The sequence below is a fragment of the Rhinoderma darwinii genome, chromosome 9 (genome assembly GCF_050947455.1).
Source record: "Rhinoderma darwinii isolate aRhiDar2 chromosome 9, aRhiDar2.hap1, whole genome shotgun sequence".
Classification (NCBI taxonomy): Eukaryota; Metazoa; Chordata; class Amphibia; order Anura; family Rhinodermatidae; genus Rhinoderma; species Rhinoderma darwinii.
The window spans coordinates 95,572,609-95,598,357 of NC_134695.1; the positions used below are offsets into that span (position 1 = coordinate 95,572,609).

At 43.8% G+C, this 25,749-nt stretch overlaps 1 protein-coding gene across 1 annotated transcript; it reads left to right on the top strand.

Moving 5' to 3' along the window:
* Positions 1-6,143: 6,143 nt before the first annotated feature.
* On the top strand, positions 6,144-25,379 carry NAE1 (NEDD8 activating enzyme E1 subunit 1). Its single transcript, XM_075838620.1, has 20 exons — positions 6,144-6,313; positions 7,902-8,005; positions 10,635-10,695; positions 13,512-13,542; positions 14,430-14,501; positions 14,753-14,832; positions 14,915-15,024; positions 17,523-17,632; positions 18,314-18,376; positions 18,450-18,513; positions 18,589-18,680; positions 19,404-19,463; positions 19,802-19,935; positions 20,439-20,514; positions 20,642-20,681; positions 21,247-21,333; positions 21,679-21,771; positions 23,076-23,190; positions 24,774-24,823; positions 25,133-25,379. The coding sequence occupies exons 1-20, from the start codon at positions 6,264-6,266 to the stop codon at positions 25,240-25,242; spliced, it is 1,602 nt and encodes a 533-aa protein (XP_075694735.1). The 5' UTR covers positions 6,144-6,263; the 3' UTR covers positions 25,243-25,379.
* The last annotated feature ends 370 nt before the right edge of the window (positions 25,380-25,749 follow it).

The following is a 25,749-nucleotide window of genomic DNA, read 5'->3' on the forward strand; positions in this document are numbered from 1 at the left end:
AATGATCTTGACAATACCATTATATTAGGATAATTGTTAGTTAAGCAATTCGTTATTATATTCTCCCATGTGGATCCATAGTAGAGCTGTAAAGATTCCAGTAACTATATGTAAGCAATACCTAGTCACAATAACGGGACAGATCTTATGCGGGATATGCATTATCTAGAGCTGCTGAGCAGGTCAGTGTCCTTTGATGATGCCGATGTCATTTTGTATGACCCCCTCATAGAGCTGTGACATGTAAGGTGTTGTCACAGAAATACAGCCAGCTATAAATATCCCAGCGCCAGCTCAGGGAAGGGGATTTCTCCGGGGTGGAATGTCGCATAAGGGTCTTAAAATAGCCGCCATGTTACTATGTATACCCCATAAGTGGCACTCCCCTAGTCACTTGGCATAAACTCTGGGTCTCTCTGGATTTTACCCTGGCATTGCCCCAGCCTCGAGACTTTCCTACACTCTCTCGCCAAGGCCGGACATGCCAATTTCACATGCCATAAGTAACACCTGTGGACAGTTAGGCACTACGGAGGATTAACCCCTTTACCAGCAGGACCGAATTGAAATAGAGACTTTGAATCCATTTGTACCTTCCCATTAAATATGTCTAAAATAGATAGTAAGGCCTCATGCACACGACCGTGGTGTTTTTCTGGTCCGCAAATTCCAGGACCGTGTTCCGTGGAATGTCATCCGCAGTTCATCCGTATGTAATCCGCAAAATGCGGATGAAAAAAAAAAAGCCTAGGTAAAACAGGATGACGACAGAACTCATTCCCGGTCGTCGCCTAGCAACATTTCCGCAAATCCGCAAACTGCGGATGACACACGGAGGTGCATCCGCAATTTCCACGGGCCCATTGACTTCTATTGGCATGTCCGCAGCGCATTTGCGGCCCGTAATAAGACATGTCCGGAGTTTCTGCGGCACGGATGTGCGGACATGCGGAGAGCCGTGAAAACACGGATAGTGGGTATGGCCACATAGAAATGAATGGGTCCGCAATTAACCCGTGGATTTGCGGTGGAATTGCGGACGCAAAAACACGGTCGTGTGCATGAGGCCTAAATGAACAATAACATATACATTTATAGAACCAGGAACCTGTAACTTATCGACCCATTGGAAACATTAACATAAAGGTAAATTATTTTTATAATGGGAATATCCACCATTGAACCCCAATTTATATATAGCTTAATCTACATAACCAGGGTGTATTTCATCTTTAGTATTTATGGACTATCCGCTGAAGACAATGAAGCATGCCGCAGCCAGAAATCGGCGAACGGGTCAATGGACTCCCATTCTCCTGATAGGTGAGGGTCTCAGAATTGGGGCCCAGCCTTATGAAGCATTTACAGTATATCTTGCAAATATGCCATAAATTCTGAAGATTGTGCACAAATTACATTACTCATCTTGTCATGTTCCTGAGTTAAATCCTGTATTATACTCCAGAGCTGCACTCACTATTCTGCTGGTGGAGTCACTGTGTACATACAGTACATTACTTATCCTATACTGATCCTGAGTTACATCCTGTATTATACTCCAGAGCTGCACTCACTATTCTGCTGGTGGATTCACTGTGTTCATACATGACATTACTTATCCTGTACTGATCCTGAGTTTCATCCTGTATTATACTCCAGAGCTGTACTCACTATTCTGCTGGTGGAGTCACTGTGTACATACATTACATTACTTATCCTGTACTGATCCAGAGTTACAGCCTGTATTATACTCCAGAGCTGTATTCACGATTCTATAGGTTTTCATTGGAAACGTCACAAAAATCCTTAAAATTTTAACTGGGTACATTAAATATAAATTGTCAGGTAGTGTTTCCTACACCTGATTACTGTACAGCGTCTAACGTAAAGATGACACTTCCCAGAATGCAAAGCACCAGAAAAACTCCTGATGAAGGCAGGACACACAGCGATAAGAGTGGGGTTTTCTTGAGAGCAGCCTCATATTTAGCCTCCATGTACAGCTCTTTACTTTGCTAATGGGGTTGTTTTTTCACCTTACTTATAATCAAAGGCGTACGTACCATTGAGGCAGCCTATGCAGCTGCCATGGAGCACCAGGAGAAGGTGGGTCCATTCCAGGTTCTTCTCGTCCCCATTTTAATGTATGGTGAGAATCTGCACAGGGATGTGGTCTCCGGACCTGTAAAGTTAGAAAAAATGAAAGGTGAGGACAGGTAAAAATCCAACCAGACTGATCCTCGTTTCCCACAATGGGAGGGGTCAGTGCACCACCGTTATTGTCAGGATTCTCGAACAATGATCTAGTCTTGGACGATTTCCCCTTTAATGTTTTTGACAGTCATAGGTCATAGGCGAGTAGTCAGCCGAACAATGTACCACAAACACCAACCTCTGCGACCCGTCTTCAGGCCAGCAGTCAGACAGTTAATATCAGAGTCGACATCCCACCACGTGCCGAGAAGAGGGTTCAGGCCGTGACATATTTATTCCTGGCCGTAGTATGAAGACGTGTGTGTTTACACTCCCTGGAGTCCTCACAAGTGTGGAATACTTTCCACGTGAAGTGGCTGCTGCCGGAGGCTTGCACTCGTTAGCAAATTTCACACAACGGAAACTTGGACCTCACAACACAAGAGGCACTCGGTCCATATACCCGGGGTGCGGGCTGAACACACAGGCCTCTGGCAAACCTTCAAGTGTAAAATTGGATTCCAAGAGTCAAAGAAATTATAAGCGCTTCCTTGTTTAACCCCTTAATGACCGCCCATACGCCTTTTCATGGCAGTCATTAGAGGACTTAGAGCGGGTGCCGGTCTGTCTAAAGACAGCCGGAGTTACGCTAAACACGTCCAAAGGGCTCCATTAGCCTGACGTACACCAAAAGAAGGGTGAAATAGCGTTCCCATCCGGAGGGATCCCGCAAAAACAAAGTATACTGTGCAGTCTACTTTTTTTTTTTTAACACGGGAGCCTATCGGTAAGAGATGCTACTGTATGGCATCCGTCACTGGTATGTGTTAAACGTATACATCAGGAAGCTCCCTACGTTACTGTGCATATATGGAGAGTGATGTCAGGAGCTTCCCAAAGCCGGAGTCCCCAGAAAGAGAATCGGAAGCACTCTGCCTGCGGACTTAGGGACAGTGACATCAGAAGCTTCCCCGTGACACAGCGCTCCAGGTAGCGCTCTGCTCGAGGGAGTTCGGGAGACACATTCCACTGTATTCCTACACAATGGGATACGCTGTAGCCTTGAGTCGGAGGTTGGGAGTCGACATTTACCACCGACGGAAGGCAAAAACGTGATGTGAACTAGGCCTTAAATGTTTCAGATCACTCAATTAATTTTAACATAAGATAAACACAACACAAATAAACAAAAATTTTCTAAATGCCCAACTGGGCGTTTTTTTTCTGTTCACCAAGTGGGTGTTGTATAGAAAAGTCATACACTTCTCTTCATTCCAGCTCAGCTTGATTCACAGTACAGCGTGATCTCGAGAGTAAGCGCATTGATCGCGTCACAGGAAATCCCTGTGACGCGATAAAAGGGGAGACCCCCTACTCACTATAGCTTTGAATGGCGCGATTAGTTTTTGATCGCGGCATTCAAAGGGTTATCGGCGGAGAGAAGAGGTTCTTCTCTCTGCCGTTAGAGCGGGGCTGTGTGTTACGGCCGTTACCCCGCTCATCATGGCGCGCAGACACTGGCGGTCACACAGGACGAGAATACTCGTCCTAATGCGCCAATTACCCGCCACTCAGGACGAGTATTCTCGTCCTGTGTCGGCAACCAGTTAAAGTGCACCTGTACTTTTATAAAACCTTTGACATGTCATAGAGAAATGTCAGAGGTTTGGATCGGTGGAGGTCTGAGCACTGAGACCTCCAGCGATCGCTAATACGAAGCGGCAGTAGCTCTCAGGTGAACCGCTTTCTATGGAAAGCCAAGGAAGTGGTGTATGGGCTCAATATAAAGTGTATGGGCCCGTACACCAACTGCTTGACTTTCCGAGGAAAGCCGATCAGAAACTAAGCAGCTCAGCGCTCACCCGAGAGTTTTTGCCGCTTCGTTTTAGCGATTGGAGTGGGTCTCAGTGCTCGGACCTCCACCAATCAAAACTTCTGACATGTCACAAGTTTTATAAATGTACCCGGTGGTTTAACCCCGATTCCGGTGACGCGATTGTAGACTGGGGGAGCTCTCTGCAGTCAGTGATAGTGTGCCCGAACAGCAGGCATACTGAACAGACAGCCCTGGGGTCCTTTATAGGTCCCCAGGGCTGTCTGTCCTATAAGGGCTTGTCCAAATGTAACGAAAATTTCTGTAGCAATTCTGTTGAAAGAGCAGACTTTCCGCTGCAGCAAAAGCGCAACATCTCCTGCGTTTTTGACTGCAGAATATGGTGCGTATTTTGCCGCGTTTTGCTCAATATTGAGAGATGGCGACATCTCCTCTGAAAAACGCAGCAATCCAGTCCACTTTCCACAGCAGGAATTACCATGCTGCGGTCTGAAAAATACGCACCGCAGGTCAATTTCTGGTTGGAAATTTTACGCAGCTTTTGGATGAGATTTGTTACATTTCACCCACTTTGCTGCTACTGTATTCTGCTGCGTATTTTCCATCCTCAATTCCGCTATGTGTGGACAAGCCCTAAACCTTCTGCTGGGGCACATTATTAGTTGCCATAGTGACAGTGTAACGTACTGGTATACAGATATATGCGAATACGCTAGAAGTTTAAGATGAAGTTGTTCAAAAGTTTTCCCTTCAGGAGATAAAAAAAATGGAACAAAAAAATAATAAATAAATATCCCCAAAAAAAAAAAAAAAAGTCATTATTTAGCATAAGATATATTTTATTACCCGTACATTACATAAAATCCTACACACATTAGGTAATTACCCAAAGAAATAATTTAACAGGTTATTTAGCGTGAAACGTGAACGGGATTAAAAAAAAATATATATATATATATATATTACGCCAAAATTTTTTATTTTTTTCTATATTCACGCCGCAAAAATAAATGACATAACTTACACAGTAAATATTTGTACCCCCCAAACTGTGCAGGAAAAATATAACATTTCTCCCGCATAAAACAAAACCTCGTAAATAAAAAAATAAAAACGTGACGGCTGCTGAAAGGCAGAGAGGCAAAAATGGAAACATTTAGAAGGTCATTAAGGGGTTAATCAATGAAATCATTCACAAACAGCGTCGTGTGTTACTCGGATCTTGTTCACGCGACTTATTTTCAGCCGTAAACGCCCCGAAAAACGGCTAAAAATGCGGGGGCTGAACGCCTCCAAACATCTGCCCGTTGATCTCAATGTGAAAAAAAGGCGTTCCGTTCCCACGGGGCGTTTTTTAAACGACCGTTTTTTTAAAACGGCCGCGTAAAAAACCGCCTCGTAAAAAGGAGTGCAGGTCACTTCTTGAGCCGTTTTTCATTGACTCTATAGAAAAACGCTGCAAAAAACGGCTGAAAATCAGGAGCGGTTTTCCCTTGAATACTGCTCCGTATTTTCAGCCGTTTTTTTGTTAAGCGTGAACATAACCGAATAGTAAAGTAGTTTGATGATCTGAAACATTCAAGTGTGACAAATATGCAAAAATATAAGAAATTGGGAAGGGGCACTGTATAGAAATATATGCTGGGACTTGTAGTACTTCCGAAAACTCAGGTAAACCTATATAGTGACATGCTGGGACTTTTAGTACCACAAATACCACAGATAAACATATAAAGTAACATGCTGGGACTTGTAGTACCTCAGAAAACACAGGTAACCATATATAGTAACATGCTGGGACTTGTAGTACCTCAAAACCACAGGTAACCATATATAGTGGTATTATATGATGGGACTTGTAGTACCACAGGAAACAGGTAAGAATACCTGAGGTAAAATGATATATATCAGGGGAGTACAACTCACCTGCTCCCAGGTGAGACACATTCCTGACTTCTGAACATGTGACGTGACACGAGCGCCACCTGCTGGTAGTTCATAGCTTACATGTGAGCGGGTGATCAGATCTGCGCTTTCTCAGCGCCATCTACTGGCTGAGAGTGCACAATTTCTTTACGCAAATTTACACGAGAGATTGTGATGTGGCCTGAGCGCCCTCTGCTGGGTAACGTTGTTCTTTGTCGTTTACTTGCGAACATGTGATCAGAGTTTGGGTGCACGCCATCTGCTGGTTGACAGTGGGATTGGCTGTTGGTTATTCCTTCCGGGGGAAATCATGGCGCAGGGAGCATTGGTGAAGGAGCAGAAGTACGACAGGCAGCTCAGGTACAGCTACTGAAGATGCTTTCTGGTTATTTTTGCATGCTTAGGGTTGTGCATTGTAGAAAATGTGCAGATAACGTTATCCAATACTGGCCACATGTACTGAGTCTGTCCCATTCACACTAGTGTTGCAGTTTCCCCATACAGGAAGCTGCGTTATCTGCTCGCTCTGCTATACTAGGTTGGAATATTCCCTCTTTGTGTACACAGCATATCCTGGGGGTCTATCATGTCTGCTACACATATGAATACAAGCATTTTGCTGAGTAAAGGGATGGTGCATCATTATCATATTTGCATAATTATTTAAAGGGCTACACGGTGACTTCAGCAGCGGCACAGGTCGTATGGCCGCAGATCGCAGTTTCGCCGGGCCTGCATCGCAGTTTATGATCGTCAATATGTCCCTGTTGCGACCTGTTGTTTTCCACGACCGCGTCACTACAATTAGAAGAAATACAAACCTGTATTTTTTTGCAACTGTTGTCATGGTCACGGCAAGCCGCGGGTCGCAATACGGCCACATTGACTTTAATTACAGCCCGGGCCACTCTGCGATCTTTGGTCGTGCGACCTGTGTCACAGCCAAAGTCGCCGTGTAGCCCTAGCCTGATTGGATTATCTGGGAGCCTGACGAAAAAGGTAACAATTTACAATGCCGTAAGTCTGTCCGACAGGAGTGGTCATTGACTGATTACCCCCACCGGACGTGGCCTGTGCAGGCGCTGGGGTTGGTGCCTTTCGTGGCGGCGCTCTGGTTGGTGCCTTTCGTGGCGGTGCTCTGGTTGGTGCCGTTTTTGGCATGGCATTATTCATGAGAGTCCTTTGCCTGACCCTATTATGCTACTATATAAATGTGACTGCCGTTCATGGCGGCGCTCTTGTGACTGCCGTTCGTGGCGGCGCTCTTGTGACTGCCGTTCGTGGCGGCGCTCTTGTGACTGCCGTTCGTGGCGGCGCTCTTGTGACTGCCGTTCGTGGCGGCGCTCTTGTTACTGCCGTTCGTGGCGGCGCTCTGGTTGGTGCCGTTCGTGGCAGCGCTCTGGTTGGGGCTGTTTTTGGCATGGCGGCGCTCTGGTTGGTGCCGTTCGTGGCGGCGCTCTGGTTGGTGCCGTTCGTGGCGGTGCTCTGGTTGGTGCCGTTCGTGGCGGTGCTCTGGTTGGTGCCGTTCGTGGCGGCGCTCTTGTTACCGCCGTTCGTGGCGGCACTCTTGTTACTGCCGTTCGTGGCGGTGCTCTGGTTGGTGCCGTTCGTGGCGGCGCTCTTGTTACCGCCGTTCGTGGCGGCACTCTTGTTACTGCCGTTCGTGGCGGCGCTCTTGTTACCGCCGTTCGTGGCGGCACTCTTGTTACTGCCGTTCGTGGCGGCGCTCTGGTTGGTGCCGTTCGTGGCGGCGATTTGGTTGGGGCTGCTTTTGGCATGGCACTATTGATGAGAGTCCTTTGGCTGACCCTTTTCTGCCACTATATAAATGTTACTTCAAATTAATTTTTCTTGTTGCTGATAAACAATTGTAGCATTTCATTGGCTATCAAACGGGAAAATACACATGTAAAGCGTACGTGACTGGACCCTTCATTTTCTTTTTTAGGTTATGGGGTGATCATGGGCAGGAATCCCTGGAATCGGCTCATGTTTGCCTGATAAATGCCACCGCCACTGGCGCTGAGATCCTGAAGAACTTAGTGTTACCGGGTGAGTGAACATAAAGTTACGTACGTGTATATTCTGTACAGCGCTCTGATTAAGACTAGAACTACGTGGCATATTTTGGCTGTGTGACATTGTGATCTTCGCAACTAATGATAGTGGTCGGATTGCAACTAACAAGTTACTGCAACACAACAATCGGCAGATATCCAAACCTGCTGAATTTTAGCGTCGCCACATTCACTATCATTTAGGCCTTATTCACACGAACGTGTTATACGTCCATGCTACGGCCTCTCTCACTAACATAGGTCCGTGCGACGCGCGTGAAAATCACGCGCGTCGCACGGACCTATGTTAGTGAATGAGGCCGTTCAGACTATGAGTGATTTACATGCAGCGTATGTGCGCTGCGTAAAACTCACGACATGTCCTATACTTGCCTGTGTTTCGCGCATCACGCACCCATTGAAGTCAATGGGTGCGTGCAAATCGCGCACGGCACATGGAAGCACTTCCGGGTGCCGCGCGTGACTCGCGCTACAGTATTAAAAGAATGAATGAATGTAAACATAAAAACAGAGTGTCATAATGATGCCGGCTGCGCGAAAATCACGCAACCATGCATCATATGCTGATGCCACACGGAGCTTTTGCATGCGCAAAACGTACACGTCCGTGTGAATAAGGCCTTATTCCGATTTTAGCAGCACAGCATTGCGATCTTATGTCGCACCGCCACAAGTCGCCGTGTAGCCCTAGCCTTAATGTGCGTTCCCTTATACATTGTTTATGGCAGCCTCTATTACAACGGCCTGAGTCTTGTGACCTGACTGTAAGGGTATGTTCACACGTAGTCAACAAAAACGTCTGAAAATCCAGAGCTGTTTTCAAGGGAAAACAGACCCTGCTTTTCAGACGTTTTTTTACCAACTCGCATTTTTCGCGGCGTTTTTTACGTCCGTTTTTGGAGCTGTTTTCATTGGAGTCTATGAGAAAACAGCTCCAAAAACGTCCAAAGAAGTGTCCCGCATATAATGTATATAAGTGTCCCGCATATAATGTATATAAGTGTCCCGCATATAATGTATATAAGTGTCCCGCATATAATGTATATAAGTGTCCCGCATATAATGTATATAAGTGTCCCGCATATAATGTATATAAGTGTCCCGCATATAATGTATATAAGTGTCCCGCATATAATGTATATAAGTGTCCCGCATATAATGTATAGAAGTGTCCCGCATATAATGTATATAAGTGCCCCGCATATAATGTATATAAGTGTCCCGCATATAATGTATATAAGTGTCCCGCATATAATGTATAGAAGTGTCCCGCATATAATGTATATAAGTGCCCCGCATATAATGTATATAAGTGTCCCGCATATAATGTATATAAGTGTCCCGCATATAATGTATATAAGTGTCCCGCATATAATGTATAGAAGTGTCCCGCATATAATGCATATAAGTGTCCCGCATATAATGTATAGAAGTGTCCCGCATATAATGTATAGAAGTGTCCCGCATATAATGTATATAAGTGTCCTGCATATAATGTATAGAAGTGTCCCGCATATAATGTATATAAGTGTCCCGCATATAATGTATAGAAGTGTCCCGCATATAATGTATAGAAGTGTCCCGCATATAATGTATAGAAGTGTCCCGCATATAATGTATATAAGTGTCCCGCATATAATGTATAGAAGTGTCCCGCATATAATGTATAGAAGTGTCCCGCATATAATGTATAGAAGTGTCCCGCATATAATGTATATAAGTGTCCCGCATATAATGTATATCAGTGTCCTGCACTTCTTTTGACGAGGCTGTATTTTTACGCGTCGTCGTTTGACAGCTGTCAAACGACGACACGTAAATAACAGGTCGTCTGCACAGTACGTCGGCAAACCCATTCAGATGAATGGGCAGATGTTTGCCGACGTATTTGAGAGGTATTTCCAGACGTAAAACGAGGCAAAATACGCCTCGTATACGTCTGAAATTTGGCCGTGTGAACATACCCTTAATCCTCATTGGCATTAGGAAGTTTCTGAAACTTTTATCTGCACCTGTAAAATGTCAAACTGGTGACGGGTCCTTTTAAAGTTTACCTCTACCTGTGATCATCTCCCGCCGGACCTGACATCGGGCGCCTGGAGGCCCACACTGGACGGTTCAGTTGCTGTGGCAACTGTGCGACACCCGGAGAGCGTCATGCACAGATCTGATTCTAATTGATAGGACCAGTGCACCATACGCCCCGAGCAGTGTGCAGGATCGGCAAGATCGCAAGTAGAGGTAAACTTTAAAGAGGTCCTGAAAACCCCATTCTATCACCCGCAGTGAGGAGGAGCTTTAATGGAGCGGCGGTCGAGCATGCACCCAACGCTCAGTTCAATGTCTATGGGAATGACGAAAACAGCCGAATGCTGTTTTTGTCGTTCCAATAGATTTATAATAGACGCATACTCGACTGCAGCTCCATTCAATAACGTCCTCATTGCAGGCGAGCAGTGAGGAGGAACTGGGAGTTCGGGACACCTGTTCTTCCGATTGGTTGGGCCCCCGGTGATCAGATTAGTTTCACCTGATAATTGTCGATTCTGGTACATTAAACCACGCAGTTGTCAGACTTTGACCTCACATCATATGTTTTGCAGGTATTGGCTCGTTCACTATTGTGGATGGTAACGTGGTCAGAGGAGAGGATGTCGGTAACAAGTAAGTTCTATTTTGCAAAACGAAAATTAATTTTAAGTGAAATCTTTGTATGAAACCAGTGTGAAATCTGAAAGTCTGTTTAAATAAGGAGAACTAACAGGATTCGAAAAACATGGATGCTATTCCCAAAACAGCTCCACACCGGTCTACAGGTTGTGTATGGTATTGCAGCTCGGCTGCATTCTCTTCAATGGAGGTGGCCTGTAATACTACCCATGGAAAGCTGTAGCCCTGTATTTGGAAGAAGGCAGCCATGTTTGTCTATCCCTGGACAAAATGCCACAATATTACCGTATTTTTCGGACTATAAGACGCACCCAGATTTTAGACAACAGAAAATAGGAAAAAAATAAATATTTTACAAAGAATAAACTATTGGTTAAAAAATTAATTTGTTCAGTTTCACCACATTCTGAAAGCCATAACGCACCTTTTTCCATAATTTGAGCGGTGTGAGGGTTTATTTTTTGCGGGACGAGCTGTAGCTTTTATTCGCTCCATTTTTTTGGTACATACGTTTTTTTTTTTTATCACTTTTTATTTCATTCTTTTTAGCGCTATGCTGACCAAAAGACAGATTCTGGGGTTTTAAATTAATTATTTTTTTACACCGTTCACTGTGTGAGTCAAAGAATGCTATATTGTAATTGTTTCTGACTTTTACGGATGCAGCGATACCAATTTTTTTTTTTTTAATTTTTTTTTTACATTGTGCTTGGTGAAAATTGGGAAAAGGGTGTTTTTTTTTTTTAAACTTTTACATTTTTTTTACACTCCTGAAAATGTATCTAACTTTGTTTTTTTCTTACACATTCTATTAGTTCCCCTAGGGTGCTTGAACCAGCGATCATTAGATCGCCGGTACAATACACTGCAATACATGGATGAGTTACGGAAACAGCGTAACTCGCTGAGCTACTCTGTTTCCGTAACAACTATTCAGTTCTATGGGAGTTACGGAAACTGCGTAGCTCAGCGAGTTACACTGTTTCCGCAACTCAACCATGTGAGCAGGAAGACAGCGGAGCTGGGTAAGATACAACGGGGCTTAGGGGGCCCTGTTCTAGAGATAGGTGAGGGTCCCAGAGGTGGGACCCGCATCTATCTGAAATTTATGACACATCCTGTGGATATGTCATAAATGTCCTTCATGGGAAGACCCCTATAAATGCTGCGGTCGCTATTGACCGCAGAATTTAACTTGCTAAAAACTGCGTCTTATAGTCCGAAAAATACGGTATTTGTGGTTGATGCACCCATCCTATAAAACCGTTGTAGAAGTCTTGAGGGGCAATACCTTACTGTTTGCAAATGTGTGTATGTATATCTATCACAGGTTTTCCCTGTTTTCATGTCTTTACTTGTATCTGAAAGTATCGCTGCATTAAGATTTCTTATAAATGTCCTAATTTAAAGCGGTCTGGTTTTTAAAACCCAATTTCAAATACCTTTTTAGGGAATTCTGAGGCAGTAGATGAAGGGGTTTTCCAGGCAATAAAAATGTATGGCCTATCCTAAGTACAGGCCATCAATAGCTGATGGGTCGGGGTCCGACTCCCAGGGCCCCCCTCGCAGATTGGCTGTTTTGAAGGGGCCGCAGCGCTTGTACTTCTTGCTCACTGTGAAGCTTCGACACGTATTTAGCGGCGATTCACTTCAATGGGAGAAAAGGCTGCAATACCTGTGAATCGCTGCTAAATGCACCCCCATTCAAAACAGCTGATCGGCGGGAGTCCCGGGAGTCGGACCCCGACCTATCAGCTATTGATGGCCTATCCTGAGGATAGGCTATCAATTTTTACTGGCTGGAAAACCCGGTATAGGACCCTCCTCTTAATAAGAGTGGAGAGCAGCTACAAAGAGCGTCTCTCGCTTTGGAGGACCTGGCACGTCCATGCATTATACTGACAGCCCATGGGAACTGTGTAATGCTTTGTTTCTCCTGTGGCAGCACTGTAGGGAAAATTAAACACATGCTGTCCTACAAATTACATCAAATCGCTGGGGGTACCACCAGCAGCAGGACACCGTGTGATTAACTTGTATCAGGAACCCTTCTAACAAAAGAGGATTTTCTCAAGTTCTTTAAAGGGGTTTGTCACAAAGACAACCTCCCTTTTTTTTTTTTAAATAGCTGGGTCCGGCTTCCCTAACCTCCAGCGATCATCTATTATCGACGCTTCTGACTATACTCTTACAGGGTGGGTGTCTATTTTAAATCCTAGAAGGGGGTCCTGAGTAGGGGGGCCCCCACTCTGACATTTGTATGCCTTAAAGGGATTGTCTAGGTTGGGAGCTTTTTTTTTTATACTGATGACCTATCAACAGGATAAGTTATCAGTATATGATTGGTGGGGGTCCAACAGCCGGACCACGCACCAATCAGCTGTTACGGCTGCCTCAGGGCGCCGGAAGTTACGCAGTGGTCGGTGCTGGAAGCAGATTGCTCCAGTTACAGTATAGCGACTGTGCTGCAGTACTGCTGCTCTGCTCCCATTGAAGTGAATAGGAGCAGAGATGAAGTATCCAAGCACGGCCGCTTTACATGGACTGGAGCCTCCTGCTTCCAAAACCAACCCTGCATAATTTCCGGTGCCCTGAGGCAGCCGAAACAGCTGATTGGTGCGGGGTCCGGCTGTCGGGCAGCCACCTATCATATATACTGATGACCTATCCTGTGGATAAGTCATCCGTATAAAAAACAGCCCCCAACCTGGACAGACCCTTTAATAGGGTTGTTGTGGTGTGACAACACCTTTTAATATTTTGTGTGATTTCATAAGACAGAATGTAATTCTTTCCATTTTATTTTTCAGCTTTTTCCTCGACAGAGGTAGTATTGGAAAGGTAAGCCGAAATCTCAGATGAACCTGGATAATAGTAGGATTCCCCACCCCCATCCATGAGGAAACCCCATTCTTCACTTTCTTATCTACATAGAAAGTTTTGCTTTTCCTGTTCGCTCTCAGGCTGGGATCATCATACCCAGCAGCCTCCTGCCTGTCCAGTGTCGGCTGTACATAGATAAGCCCTGCTGGGGTGCATTGTGGGACATGTAGTGTTTACACCAGACTATGGAGCAGTCTGATGTTTACAGAGCGCTGACAGCAGAATTCAGAATGCAGCTCTGGGTGTGTAAGAAATATTAATACATAAAACTCAAGACTACTACAAGATAAGGTTAAATGACTCCGTACTTAGATGGTGGTTTCACCTGTTCAGAGTCTCAGGCTTCTTGATAAAATGCTGCATTGCATTGTATATAGCTACAATAGTAATTACGGGCACGGACAGCCGGCCGTATTTACGGGCCGTGCTCTCATTATAAAGTATGGGAGCACGGTCCGTAACATAAAAAAATAGGATGTGTCCTATTTTTACGGCAAGTTTCTAAGGCACGGACACCTTCCCGTAAATATACCGGACGGTGTCCGTCGGCCAGAGAAACAAATGGGCCCGTAATTACTGGCGATTTTACGCTCGTGTGTATGGGGCCTTAGTAAGAGATGTATGCCGCCATCTTCTAACTACATATTCCAGCCATCCCAATAGTGGCCTACGGGGGGGGCGTATCATTATTGGGCAAGATTGTTGACTTCAGTCCATATGCGCCATGATACTGGGCATGTGGCCCGATGCTGCTGTCACTTGCTCCATATGAGGATGTTTTCTTTCTGCATGGACAAGATGGAAATACTTCTACTACTTTATGCATTTTTATTTTTTCCAATCAGAGCCGGGCTCAGACCTGCATGGAACTATTGCAAGAATTAAACGAAGACGTCACAGGCAATTTTGTATCTGAGGTTGGTGAACGTAAGAGGCTGAGAGTATTGTGGGGCAGTGTCATAGAGTTATGTGCAGCAATTTCTCACGGAGACCAGTATTTCTCCAGCTGCTGCAAAACTACAATTCCCAGCATTCCTGGCAGTTGTAATTTTACAACAGCTGGAGAGCCGCAGGTTGTAGACCATTTCGCCAGTGTATAATATATGTCATTTATTGGATATTTGTACAATGCTTTACTCTGAACCCCTTTTCATGTTTTATTCTTTAGAATCCAAACCAACTTTTAGACAACGATCCATCTTTCTTCTGCAAGTTTACTTTAGTGATTGCCACTCAGCTGTCGGAGAGGTAGGTCTGGGCGCCCATTCCTATCCCTACAGCATAACAATTATGTGGCTTCTAAACCTACTGCATTTTATATCTATTCCAGCACTTTGTTGCGTTTGGCTGAAACACTCTGGAACTCTAATATTCCTCTCCTGATTTGCCGCACATATGGTTTTGTTGGCTACATGAGGATTATCGTTAAAGAACATACTGGTAAGAGCTCTGCTTGCCTGTCTATCTTTCTCGTTTACATCATTGGGGGACACAACACCTTGGGTTTAGGTCCTTGCCACTAGGAGGCTAACACTAGGTAGGAAAAGCCTTGGCTCCGATCAGGCGTGCCATATCCTTCCCACAGACATTGGCTAATTCCGGTTTAGTGTTTGGGCGGCCTCTCTCTCTCCTCAGCGCAGGCTTTAACATTGTGGTCTCTCTCTCTCGCCCTCATCTAATCCGTGCAGAAGTTATTCTCCCAGCGTGTCTTTCTACCAGTAGGATTCCAGACAAACCATCATGTGGCCCTAGTGACTCGCTATGACTGCTGTCGCTGTAATATAAAATTCCAATGCGGTCAACTTAATCCACTATATTTTCAGTACTTGCAACCCAGAGCCTCCCCAGGATCCTGCACCCGTGCAGAATGTGCCCTCCCTGACTGGGCATTGTCCTTCACCCGGGTCTTTCGGGACTCGCTCAGTCTCTGGAACGCTGCCATCCCAGATTGTGGCGGATCAATGCCCCCCTGTCATCTTCCTTTTGTGTTATTGCCGTCCCGCAAGAGACCTAGGATTTCAAGGGACAGGTCCCATTCATCTTCTGGTTCTGCATCCCCTGCTAGGACTAGCAATGGGGAAGCTGCCTCTCCACAGGAATAATCTGTCTCCCTGGGGAATCCTCTGAATCAGTGTCTGAACAAGACAATAAAATGGCAGCTATCGGAATTGACCCGTGCTGTCAGGGATACCCTACATGTAAAGGATGATCCCCCCCCCCCCCCCTCTTCTCATGGAGAGTTGACTTTCCGCCGCCACAGGCGCCAGGCTCTAGTTTTCCCAAACCGTGGCAAGTTTGAGGATCTCCTCTCTAAGGAATGTAACCACCCTGACAAGCGCTTGCCCCTTGTTTCCTTTCCTTTCTGGTTTCCATGGGAACCACTCTTCCGCTGTCAGATGAGACATCTCTGGGTGACTCCCTTGACAAGAAGTTAGATTCTCTATTAAAATCTGCCTGTGACATCCAGTTCTGCCCTATCCCCAGCATTCGCCTCTTTCTGAATCCGCAACGTTTGCTCAGTTTAGGCTAAACGGCCCCGTCAGGGCATCTCTGAGGTAGCTCAGCAGGAAGACCTGACTGATCTGGCCTTCCAGTTCCTCTGCGAGGCCTCTCTGCAGTCCGTCCACTTCACTGTCCTTCTGAGCCATTACTGGTGGCCATTACTTCCATCAGACGAGTTTTGGGGCTGGCTGAACTATCTCGTAGGTCTCCTTTCCCGGTGATCCACAAGGATATGTGGTGTTTCGACCCGTCCCATTTTTTTCTACCGAAGGTGGTCTCTGCCGTCTGCACCAATGACGACAATGTTCTCCATTCCTTCTGTCCCTTCCCATCCCACCCGTGGGAGCGCGCACTACATTGTCTTCATGTGGTTAGAAATTATATATTTTTGAAAAAATATATTTTTTTAAAAACTGGATATTTTTGGAAAGCGCTCCTCAATATAAAGAATAAGCAGAGAGGTTCTGGTAAGCAGGTTTATTGTACAGCAAAGGATGGGCAACGCGTTTCAACGCAGAACATGCGTCTTCGTCAGGCCGAAATTAGGATACCGAAAGCTGCAACCTGGCTACCACAACGGCCTTCTACACTAAGCTGTACCTGCCAGTATGAGATTCGACGGTGAGTCTAACAACTTATCACTACTATCCATTGTTCTACCTATCAAGGTTTATCTTGCACCATGTGGCGCTGTGTACACTTTTCTCTTCTCAGACTCCATTGATGGGGTTAGAGCTGTTTGCATCTACCTGGCAGCGACTAAATACTTTAGATGCTCTAATTCTCTCTTTCGTGCCTTCACCAAGTTCTACCAGATTCAGACTCTGCCTACCTCTAATGCCAGCCTGGACTCCTACATGTGCTGTTTTCTTCCTACATCGTTTTGCATAAACTAGATTATCTCAGTGTCTGGGGGAACGGTATGGTCTGCCCGAACGGAGCCAAGACCTCTTCGAACCCAGTGTCGCCTCCTAGTGGCAAGGGCCTATACCCATGGTGCTGTGTCCCCCAATGAATGCGAGAAAGGGATTTTTCGTTGAGTACGAAAATCCAATTTTATGCATAGATGCAAACGCTTATAGGGGTTCACCCAGTTTTCCCCACTGGTTATCACTGGCATCTATTACACATGTATGAGACCAGGATACCTCAGCTGAATTAAATATTAAAGGGTTTTTCCTATAATCATTATTTTTCACTTATCCACAGGAGAGGCAGCCCCATAGAATGTGAATTGAGCGGTGGCCGAGCATGCGCAGAACCGCTCCATTCACATAGAGCACCTGGGGACTCTCGTTTTGGGGATCGGTGGGAGTCCCTGTGGATAGGTGATAAATGATGATTATGGGAAAACCACTTTAGGACTTCACACTAGTGAACCACTCGGGGAGGACATATACCTGAGGGAGATTTATCTATGTAATTCCTATTTCCAGTTGTAGAATCCCATCCTGATAATGCGTTAGAGGATCTGAGGTTGGACCAGCCCTTCACTGAACTCCGGGAACATCTCCAGTTATATGACCTGGAGCATATGGAGAGAAAGGTATCTGGCATATCCATATATTTCATTCAATATCATTAACTAGAATATATTTAAGTTTTACCTGTCAGTGTTTTGCTTGTTGATCTAATGCAAGAAATTATATATGTTAAGTGAATTGTGTTTTACGAAGCCTCAACAGTAACTCTTGATGGACCTCTCCGCCTAAAGCTAAAAATTATTCTACATAAATAGTATATCAAAATAACCAGACATTCAGTAAAAGGAGTATTCCAGTCATTGCAAGTGACAGCATATCGGTAGGACTGCCACTGTCATCCAGGCACACTGCAGGTACCAGTCCTAATTCACTTGAAAGGGACTAAGATTGTTTTCTGCACCGCGCCTAAATTGGACCGGTGAAGTTCAGGGAAAATACCGTTCTCGTGGATGGACCCGAAGTGATCAGGAAGTGATGGCATAACCTAGTTACTTGCTATTACTGGAATCCTCCTTTAAAGATGTTATCACATTTGGACAATCTCTTTCCATATGGCCTTTTAGGGCATATGGACATCACAGAGAGGGGTCCCCTGCCTGATAGGTCCCGGATTATCAGATATTCTGCAGTGATCATAGAAAAGTATCAAAAAAACCTGAAGAATGCCAAAAATAAAATGTTATTTTTCTGCTGTTTGTCTATATTTTTGTATGTATTTATCGCTGTTTTGATTTCATTTTTAGGATCACAGTCACACTCCGTGGATTATTGTGGTAGCCAAGTACTTAGAGAAATGGCGTAGAGAGGTAAGATTCTGCCAGGGATCGCTGCAGGGTCTCCAGCATCTTCACCCCCCTGATCTCCTGACGTTTCTTATAGAATGCAGGACAGATACCCAAGAGCTACAAAGAAAAAGAAGCCTTCCGAGACCTCATCAGACAAGGTATGTTCTTCTTTTATCCATAGGACTTCTTAGATAGACTGTCTCTGGACCTAACGTTAAGATCTGGTGTTGCAGGCTTCCTGAAGAATGAGAATGGTGTCCCTGAAGACGAGGAGAACTTTGAGGAAGCTATAAAGAACGTAAATACTGCACTAAACACATCAAAGGTATGTATCGTGTCTAATAAAATATCCTGCGATTCTATTCTGTAAAGAAAAAAAAGGGACTAGTTATCAGGAACAACCAGTGTCCATTGAAATCAATACATGCCCATTACTTATAAAGGGTTTTCCCACCATACTAAGGCTATGTTCGCAGTCAGGATTTGCATGCGGAATTGCTCTTTTGTTGTTCAAGGGAGCGAATCCGCTGATTTTTAGCGTGGAATCTGTCAATTTATTAATTAAAAAATCTGCGCCATGGCCGTTATTTCACGTGGATTTATTCCTGAGCATGTAAAAGGGGTATAAAATACCCAACTCTTCTGCTTTGCCATCTGAATTGCTTTCGACTGTGCCAAGATTTAGGCGTGGTAGCAGGGCCTAAATCCGGACAGAATTTAAAGCATGTGAACATATCATATCTTCATAATATGGCATCACTCTCAGATGGCTGAGGGGTCCTATCCATCAGACCCCCAAGTTCTCAGCAGCAGGACCCCCGCTTGCTTGCTGTTAGGAGAAACCACAATACGAATGTTGTTGTCCAGCCTAATAAATGGAAAATGTGCAGTTTTTCACCCTTTCCTACTGAGCAACCAAGCATTGGGGCAAGCTAAATTTGTTCGATAGTATGCAGACCCAATAAATAAAATATAATGTTTTGGGGTCCTTCCGTATTTTATTCTATTCTTTGTCTATTTTGAATGTCTTATCTTTCTTTTTCCTTAGGTCTCCAGCACCATTGAAGACATTTTTAGTGATGAGCGGTGCAAAAACAACACTCAACAGGTGAAGCCGAAGGGGTGAAAATCAAATTAAATTATACAGTGAAATCCGAGATTGGATACTCCAGAAAGTCTAGTAATCCGACACTTGATTTTAGCACTGAAGGTGCTCTGCCCTCAGAATAGAGTAGAGTTGTATATACTTTTCTATGACCATCCAATAATACATATCTGATAATCCGGCACTTTACATGTCCCACTTGCCAGATAAAATACATTTTACTGTATACTTCTGAAAAAGTTCAGACACAAAAGCGAGGCTTTTAAAATTTGAATATGACTGTTTTTAGTATTTCAATATTCGCTTTCCGGTTTATCATGACAGCCTCTCGTTATTTTCAGTCTTCTGACTTTTGGATTTTGGCTCGAGCTGTTAAGGAGTTTACAGCATCTGAAGGGAAAGGCAATCTGCCCCTGCGAGGAACAATTCCAGATATGATCGCAGACTCCGATAAATTCATTCGACTGCAGAATGTGTGAGCTTCTTAACATTTTCAGATAATGTGTTTATATGTTGGAAAATGAAGATGAAAAATGTTATACTGTATAAAAAGTTTTATCCCTTGATCATGTTGAACGGATTTCCCATTCCACCTTAGCACAGTGCCTGCTGGTAGTCTGGAATCCACCTCCCCTGTCAACATTGGCCCAGGTTGTAGCTCTGGCCCACCCCCATGCCTTATACTGCAGCTCTGATTCTTCACATTGGCTGCTGTGTATAAGCACAAGCCCGCTACCATCTCATGCACGTAAGTTAGACGTTAGCCGAACTTGCTGATTTCGATGGGATCAGACAACAGAAGGTGTCGAACATGCCTGATCCTTTGTTTCTGACGGAGATAAGCCCACAGGGGTCTGGCAGTGGCTTATTCCCCTCTCAGGGCCAGTGACTAACTTAAGTGTATGGGGCACCTTTACTCCCTCACATACGAACGAACGTTAATATAGAAATTAACCTGTGTTCACTGTTTCCTTATAGATATCGGGAGAAGGCCAAAAATGATGCTGCAACTGTTGAAAACTATGTTTCTAAACTCCTGCAGTCTATTGGCCGAGTAAGTCTATAATGCAGTGTTTTTTTTTCCTTTTTTTTTTTTTTTAATAGCTAAATTCTTGACCCTGAATTTGTATGATTTTGTTGCTACGTAAAAATAACTCAGTAATATTGCCTTTTCATTGCAGCCCCCGGAAAGCATATCCGAAAAAGATATCCGTCTTTTCTGTAAGTTTTTATTTTTTTATATATACTATTTTGCATTATTTGTTTCATGAATAAATATTTTTGTATTGTAGCATATTGAGATATTCAGCCTACTCTTTTTAATGTAATACATACAATGACCAACAGATGGCACTGTATTTATAGAGTATGTATCTATTGTATGTATTTTTCTGGACCTTCGATTGTGATTTAGTTGCCCTATGACATTGCACCAGTTGGAGTAAAGTACCTTTTTTTTGTTTTTGTTTTTTTTCTGATGGATCTTTTTTAATTTCTTAGAGGATTTTAGTCACTGCCCTTATTTTTATTAATAAATACACAGATCTTCTATTTCCCCTCTTAAGTAAAATCCCATAGCACCTTGCAGATCTTGTTCTGAAGCTGAGAAGCTCGTCTTAAAGAGGAACAGTCCTGCATAATAGGTGTCCTCTGAACTTCTGCAGCAAGGAATAGGTCATGGCTAAACTGGAAACTAAATCTTTACCGTGCTTCATCTATAATGGCCAATCCGACTTTAGTCATTTTGCCTTATTAGAATGATCTAAGAGGCTTTCTTGCTTTCCAGGCAGGAACTGCGCTTTCCTTCGATTTGTCCGGTGCAGATCTTTAGCTGAAGAGTATGGGATGGACACTATAAAAAAGGATGACATTGGTAAGAATAACAAAAACACCGCCATACATTATAGTGTTAAAAGAGTTTTAAAAGATTAGTAAAACATGACTGCTTTCTTCCAAATACAGTGCCACACCTGTCCACTGGTTGTGTGTGGTATTGCAGCTCAGCAATATTTACTTTAAAGGAGTGGAGCTTCAATACCAGACACAACCATGGACAGGTGTGGCGCTGTTTTTTAAGGAAAGCAGCCTTTTTTTTTTTTTTAAATTCTGGACAACCCCTTTAACTTCTCCTGGGTAATGAATGCTATAATCCTATCACATGGATTTTGGAGAGAACGTTCTTTGTCATCTTCTAAAATTCTGTTTTGTTTTTTTCCAGCGTCTTTTATGGAGAATCCAGATAATGAAATTGTCTTCTATTTGATGCTGAGGGCTGTGGACAGGTTCCATAAACAGCATGGAAGATACCCAGGTATATTTAGTCAGGCTTTATAAAAGGGATCCAGTGGAATGCATTAAGTTAAAGTGGTGAACTTATTGGGACAATCTCTGTCCCATATTTTCTATTAGGGCTCTGCTCTCAGACAGAGAATGAGGAGAGCTAGTGATCGTTGGGGGATTTTGGTGCTAGACCTGCGACGATCAGCTGATCACCATCAGGTCCCCATTTAGAAAAAGGGTTGTCTAGATGGTATAACCCTTTTTAAAATTCCATTTTACCGAATGCTGAGCTAATCCCTTCTCATTCATTGAATTCTTGCGGTCTGCAAGCATCCATTAAAAAGTAGTGGATACCCAGTGACTTAAATGGGTGCCCAGAATTATTGTCATTGTAATCGCCCTAGTAATTAGAGGGTAACTAAACTTTCAAAAAACTTCTGACGTCATAGTGACATGTTAGAAGCTTTGATTGGTGGAGCTTTGAGCGCGGAGACCCCCAACGAAGCGGCAGAAGCGCTCAAGGGAGCGCTGAACCGCTTGGTTTCTGATCGGCTTTTCTCGGAAAGCTGAGCAGTTGGTCTATGGGCTCAATAGAAAGCCTATCAGAAACCAAGCGCTTCTGCCGCTTCGTTTTAGCGATCGGTGAGGATCTCCGTGCTCAGACTTCCACCAATCAAAACTTCTGACATGTCACTATGACATGGCAGAAGTTTTCTGAAAGTTTATTTACCCTTTAAAGCTCAACAGAATTACCATTACTCTGGGGGACCTGATTTGCTATCTGAAAGCCTATCAACCGCTGTAAATTTAAAGGGTAGTCTTAGGAAAGACATCTCTAAAAAAAATTGCTGGGGTCTCGAACGAAATGGCAGTTACTTTTTCTGCGCGGCTACATGGTTGACCATTGGCTTTAATAGGCCAAACCTGGAGAGAGCAGATGAAGTGGCAAAACGCTTTCGTAGATCCACCGCCACTATCCCCCTAGTAAGAGATCGACAGCGGTCAGACCCCGTATCAATATGCCATCAATATCTCTCCTTAGCCAACCCTTTCAATAGAATTTTCAGTAATCGAATTTACAGGTAAGAATTTGCGTTGTGTGTTGCAACCTTGACTAGTTGCAGAATATTTGAAGGATTTAAAATACATTTTGTTGCGTATACTTTAAATAAAGAAGATCTGCAAATGATGTATTTCTATATATTGTCTGCTCTGACAGACTTCATGTGCACTTGTTCTCCGCCACTATTCATTCTTCGTACTCTGATATCTGTAACGGAGCCTCTACAGGATGATAATGGTCAATGATCCAACCTGTTTACAACTCTCTTGTAGGTGTTTATAACTGCCAGGTAGAAGGTGATTTTGGGAAACTGAAGACCTGTCTGAATGGATTTCTACAGGAATATGGGTTGTCACTCAGTGTGAAGGACGATTATATCCAGGAATTGTAAGTGACTCGTGTTTCTAATGCTGTTCCCTTCTGCCCCACCAGGAAATATTTGAGTGTGGTTTTAATCCTTCCCTTCATTTATAGCAATACAATGCTTTCATTGCTTAGGCCCCATGCAAACGGCCGTGTCTGTAATAACGGCGCGCAATTGCGGTCACAGCCGGACTCGGACAGCCACCCGCATTTGCGGGTCGTGCTCCCATATAAAGTATGGGAGCATGGTCCGCGAAAAGCAAAAGATGGGACATGTCCTATCTTTTGCGGCGGCTTTCTTTGGCCTGGACACCTTCCTGTAAATAAACGGGAAGGTGTCCGTGGACAATAGAAGTGAATGGGTCCGTAATTACGGACGATTTTTACGGTTGTGTGCATGGGGCCCTCAGTGTGCGTTATATTGCATTAGAGGCTGGAGCATGACACACCACACAGGGAGGTACAACTATATATGCTACATCATTAACAGCGAGAATCGGACAGACTGAGTACTATCTGTGCTAACATCATTTAAAGGAAGAGACGGGGTGGCAGTACTACCTCTACCAACATCATTTATACGGAGAGACTGGATGGCAGTACGATCTGTGCCAGCATCATTTATAAGGAGAGACAGGGACACAGTACTATCTGTAGCCTCCTCATTTACAAGGAGAGACCGTATACCAATACTATCTGCACCTCAATCATTTATAGGGAGAAGAAAAGGAGGCAGCACTATCTGTACATACATCATTCCCAGGTAGGGAGGCTGTACTATCTGCACCCATATCATTTACAAGGAGAGACAGGGAGGCAGTACTATCTGCACCTATATCATTTACAAGCAAAGACAGTACTATCTGTAGCCACATCGTTTATAGGGAGATGGGGAGACGCTACTATCTGTACCCACATCCTTTACGAGTAGAGACAGTATAGGAGTAATATCTGTGCCTACATCATTTTATATAAAGAGACCGGGAGGAAGTACTATCTGTACCCTCATCGTTTACAATGAGAGACAGTATAGCAGTATTATCTGCGCCCTCGTCATTTACAAGGAGAGACGGTAAGGCAGTACTTTTATCCGTGTCTACGTAATTTATAGGGAGATGCAGCATTATCTGTACATTACTTTGTAGGCAAAAGGATATACTGCTCTCCGAGCCTGTTGTACTGAGATGGCGGTGGGGATATTATCATGTATAGTCTGTTCAATTACAAATTCAGCTCCGCTATATCTGCACATAAGACGTAAGTCTCTAAATAAAAGTGTCGTCCTCGTTTATCACATGACGTGTCAGAAAATATGGTTGTGACGTAGCCCCATCCTCCAGACATTCGACCCCTTGCCTGTATCAGACCAGCATGTAATCATACTATATTATGTTCACTGTAGAAGGGTGACTCGAAAGCAGATTATACAAGTCAACTGGCTAAATTTAGCTATAGATCGAGTCCCTCTGGCTAAACAGACACTCAGGTCCTTTTGCGCTTGGAGAGTGATGAGATTGGTCTGGACAACTGTCTTGCAGGAAGTAGGTCAGAAGCTGATGTCTGCTGGTAGTGCAATGTTAACTGTGTACAATTCCTTTCTTTTCCAGCTGTCGATATGGAGCTGCTGAACCTCACACCATTGCTTCCTTTTTGGGAGGTAATGTCAATATTTCTACATAGAAAATTAAAATTACTTATTTACAGACATTTCAAATGATTAAAAAAGTCATCCCTCTGGTCCACAGAAGATGCAACAGCGAGATCATGATGTCATCAGAATCTCTCAGTAGTGCAGCATCAGGCTTTGGGCCTGTAACTTCAATGACTTATATCTTAGAATTAGAGTTTGATATTTAGAAATGGTTTTCACATTTTTATTCGACAGGAAAAGGTCTTATTGTAAATCTCCTTAGCTACATTAATCTAATAAATGTATTTATTATTGTTTTTTTATTTTTTATTTCAGGCGCTGCTGCACAGGAAGCCATCAAAATTATAACTAAACAGTTTGTTATATTTAATAACACTTTTATTTACAACGCCATGTTACAAACCTCAGCTACCTTCCAGTTGTAGAGGCATTACTATTAGTTGTACATGTGTCCGTTCCATTAATGTCTGTATGTCCGCATTGTTCTCTCTCCAAGTTAGATATGTTTTAATAAAAATAAGATCTTCAATAAAACTTCTCCAGGTAAACCATTCTGAAGGTTCTTGTTGTTGTTATTATATCCAATAGTCCCAGCACTACTACATGTCCGGCTTTCATCAAAACTGTCAGACTTGTTGAATTGAACCATCTACGTCTGCTGGATTTATATTGAAGGGGTTGTACAGGATTAGAATAGCATGGCTTTGTTTTTCCAAAAACAGCACCACTCCTGTCCACAGGTTGTATGTGGTATTGCAGCTCAGGCCCATTCATTTAATTGGACCTGAGCTGCAATACCAAACACAACCCATGGACAGGAGTGGCGCTGTTTCTGTAAGAAAGCAGATATGTTCTCTTTAATCCTGTACAATCTTTTTAAGCATTTCACAGGAGATTTTGTGCTTTCAGCATTTGTGTATATGCATACCCTG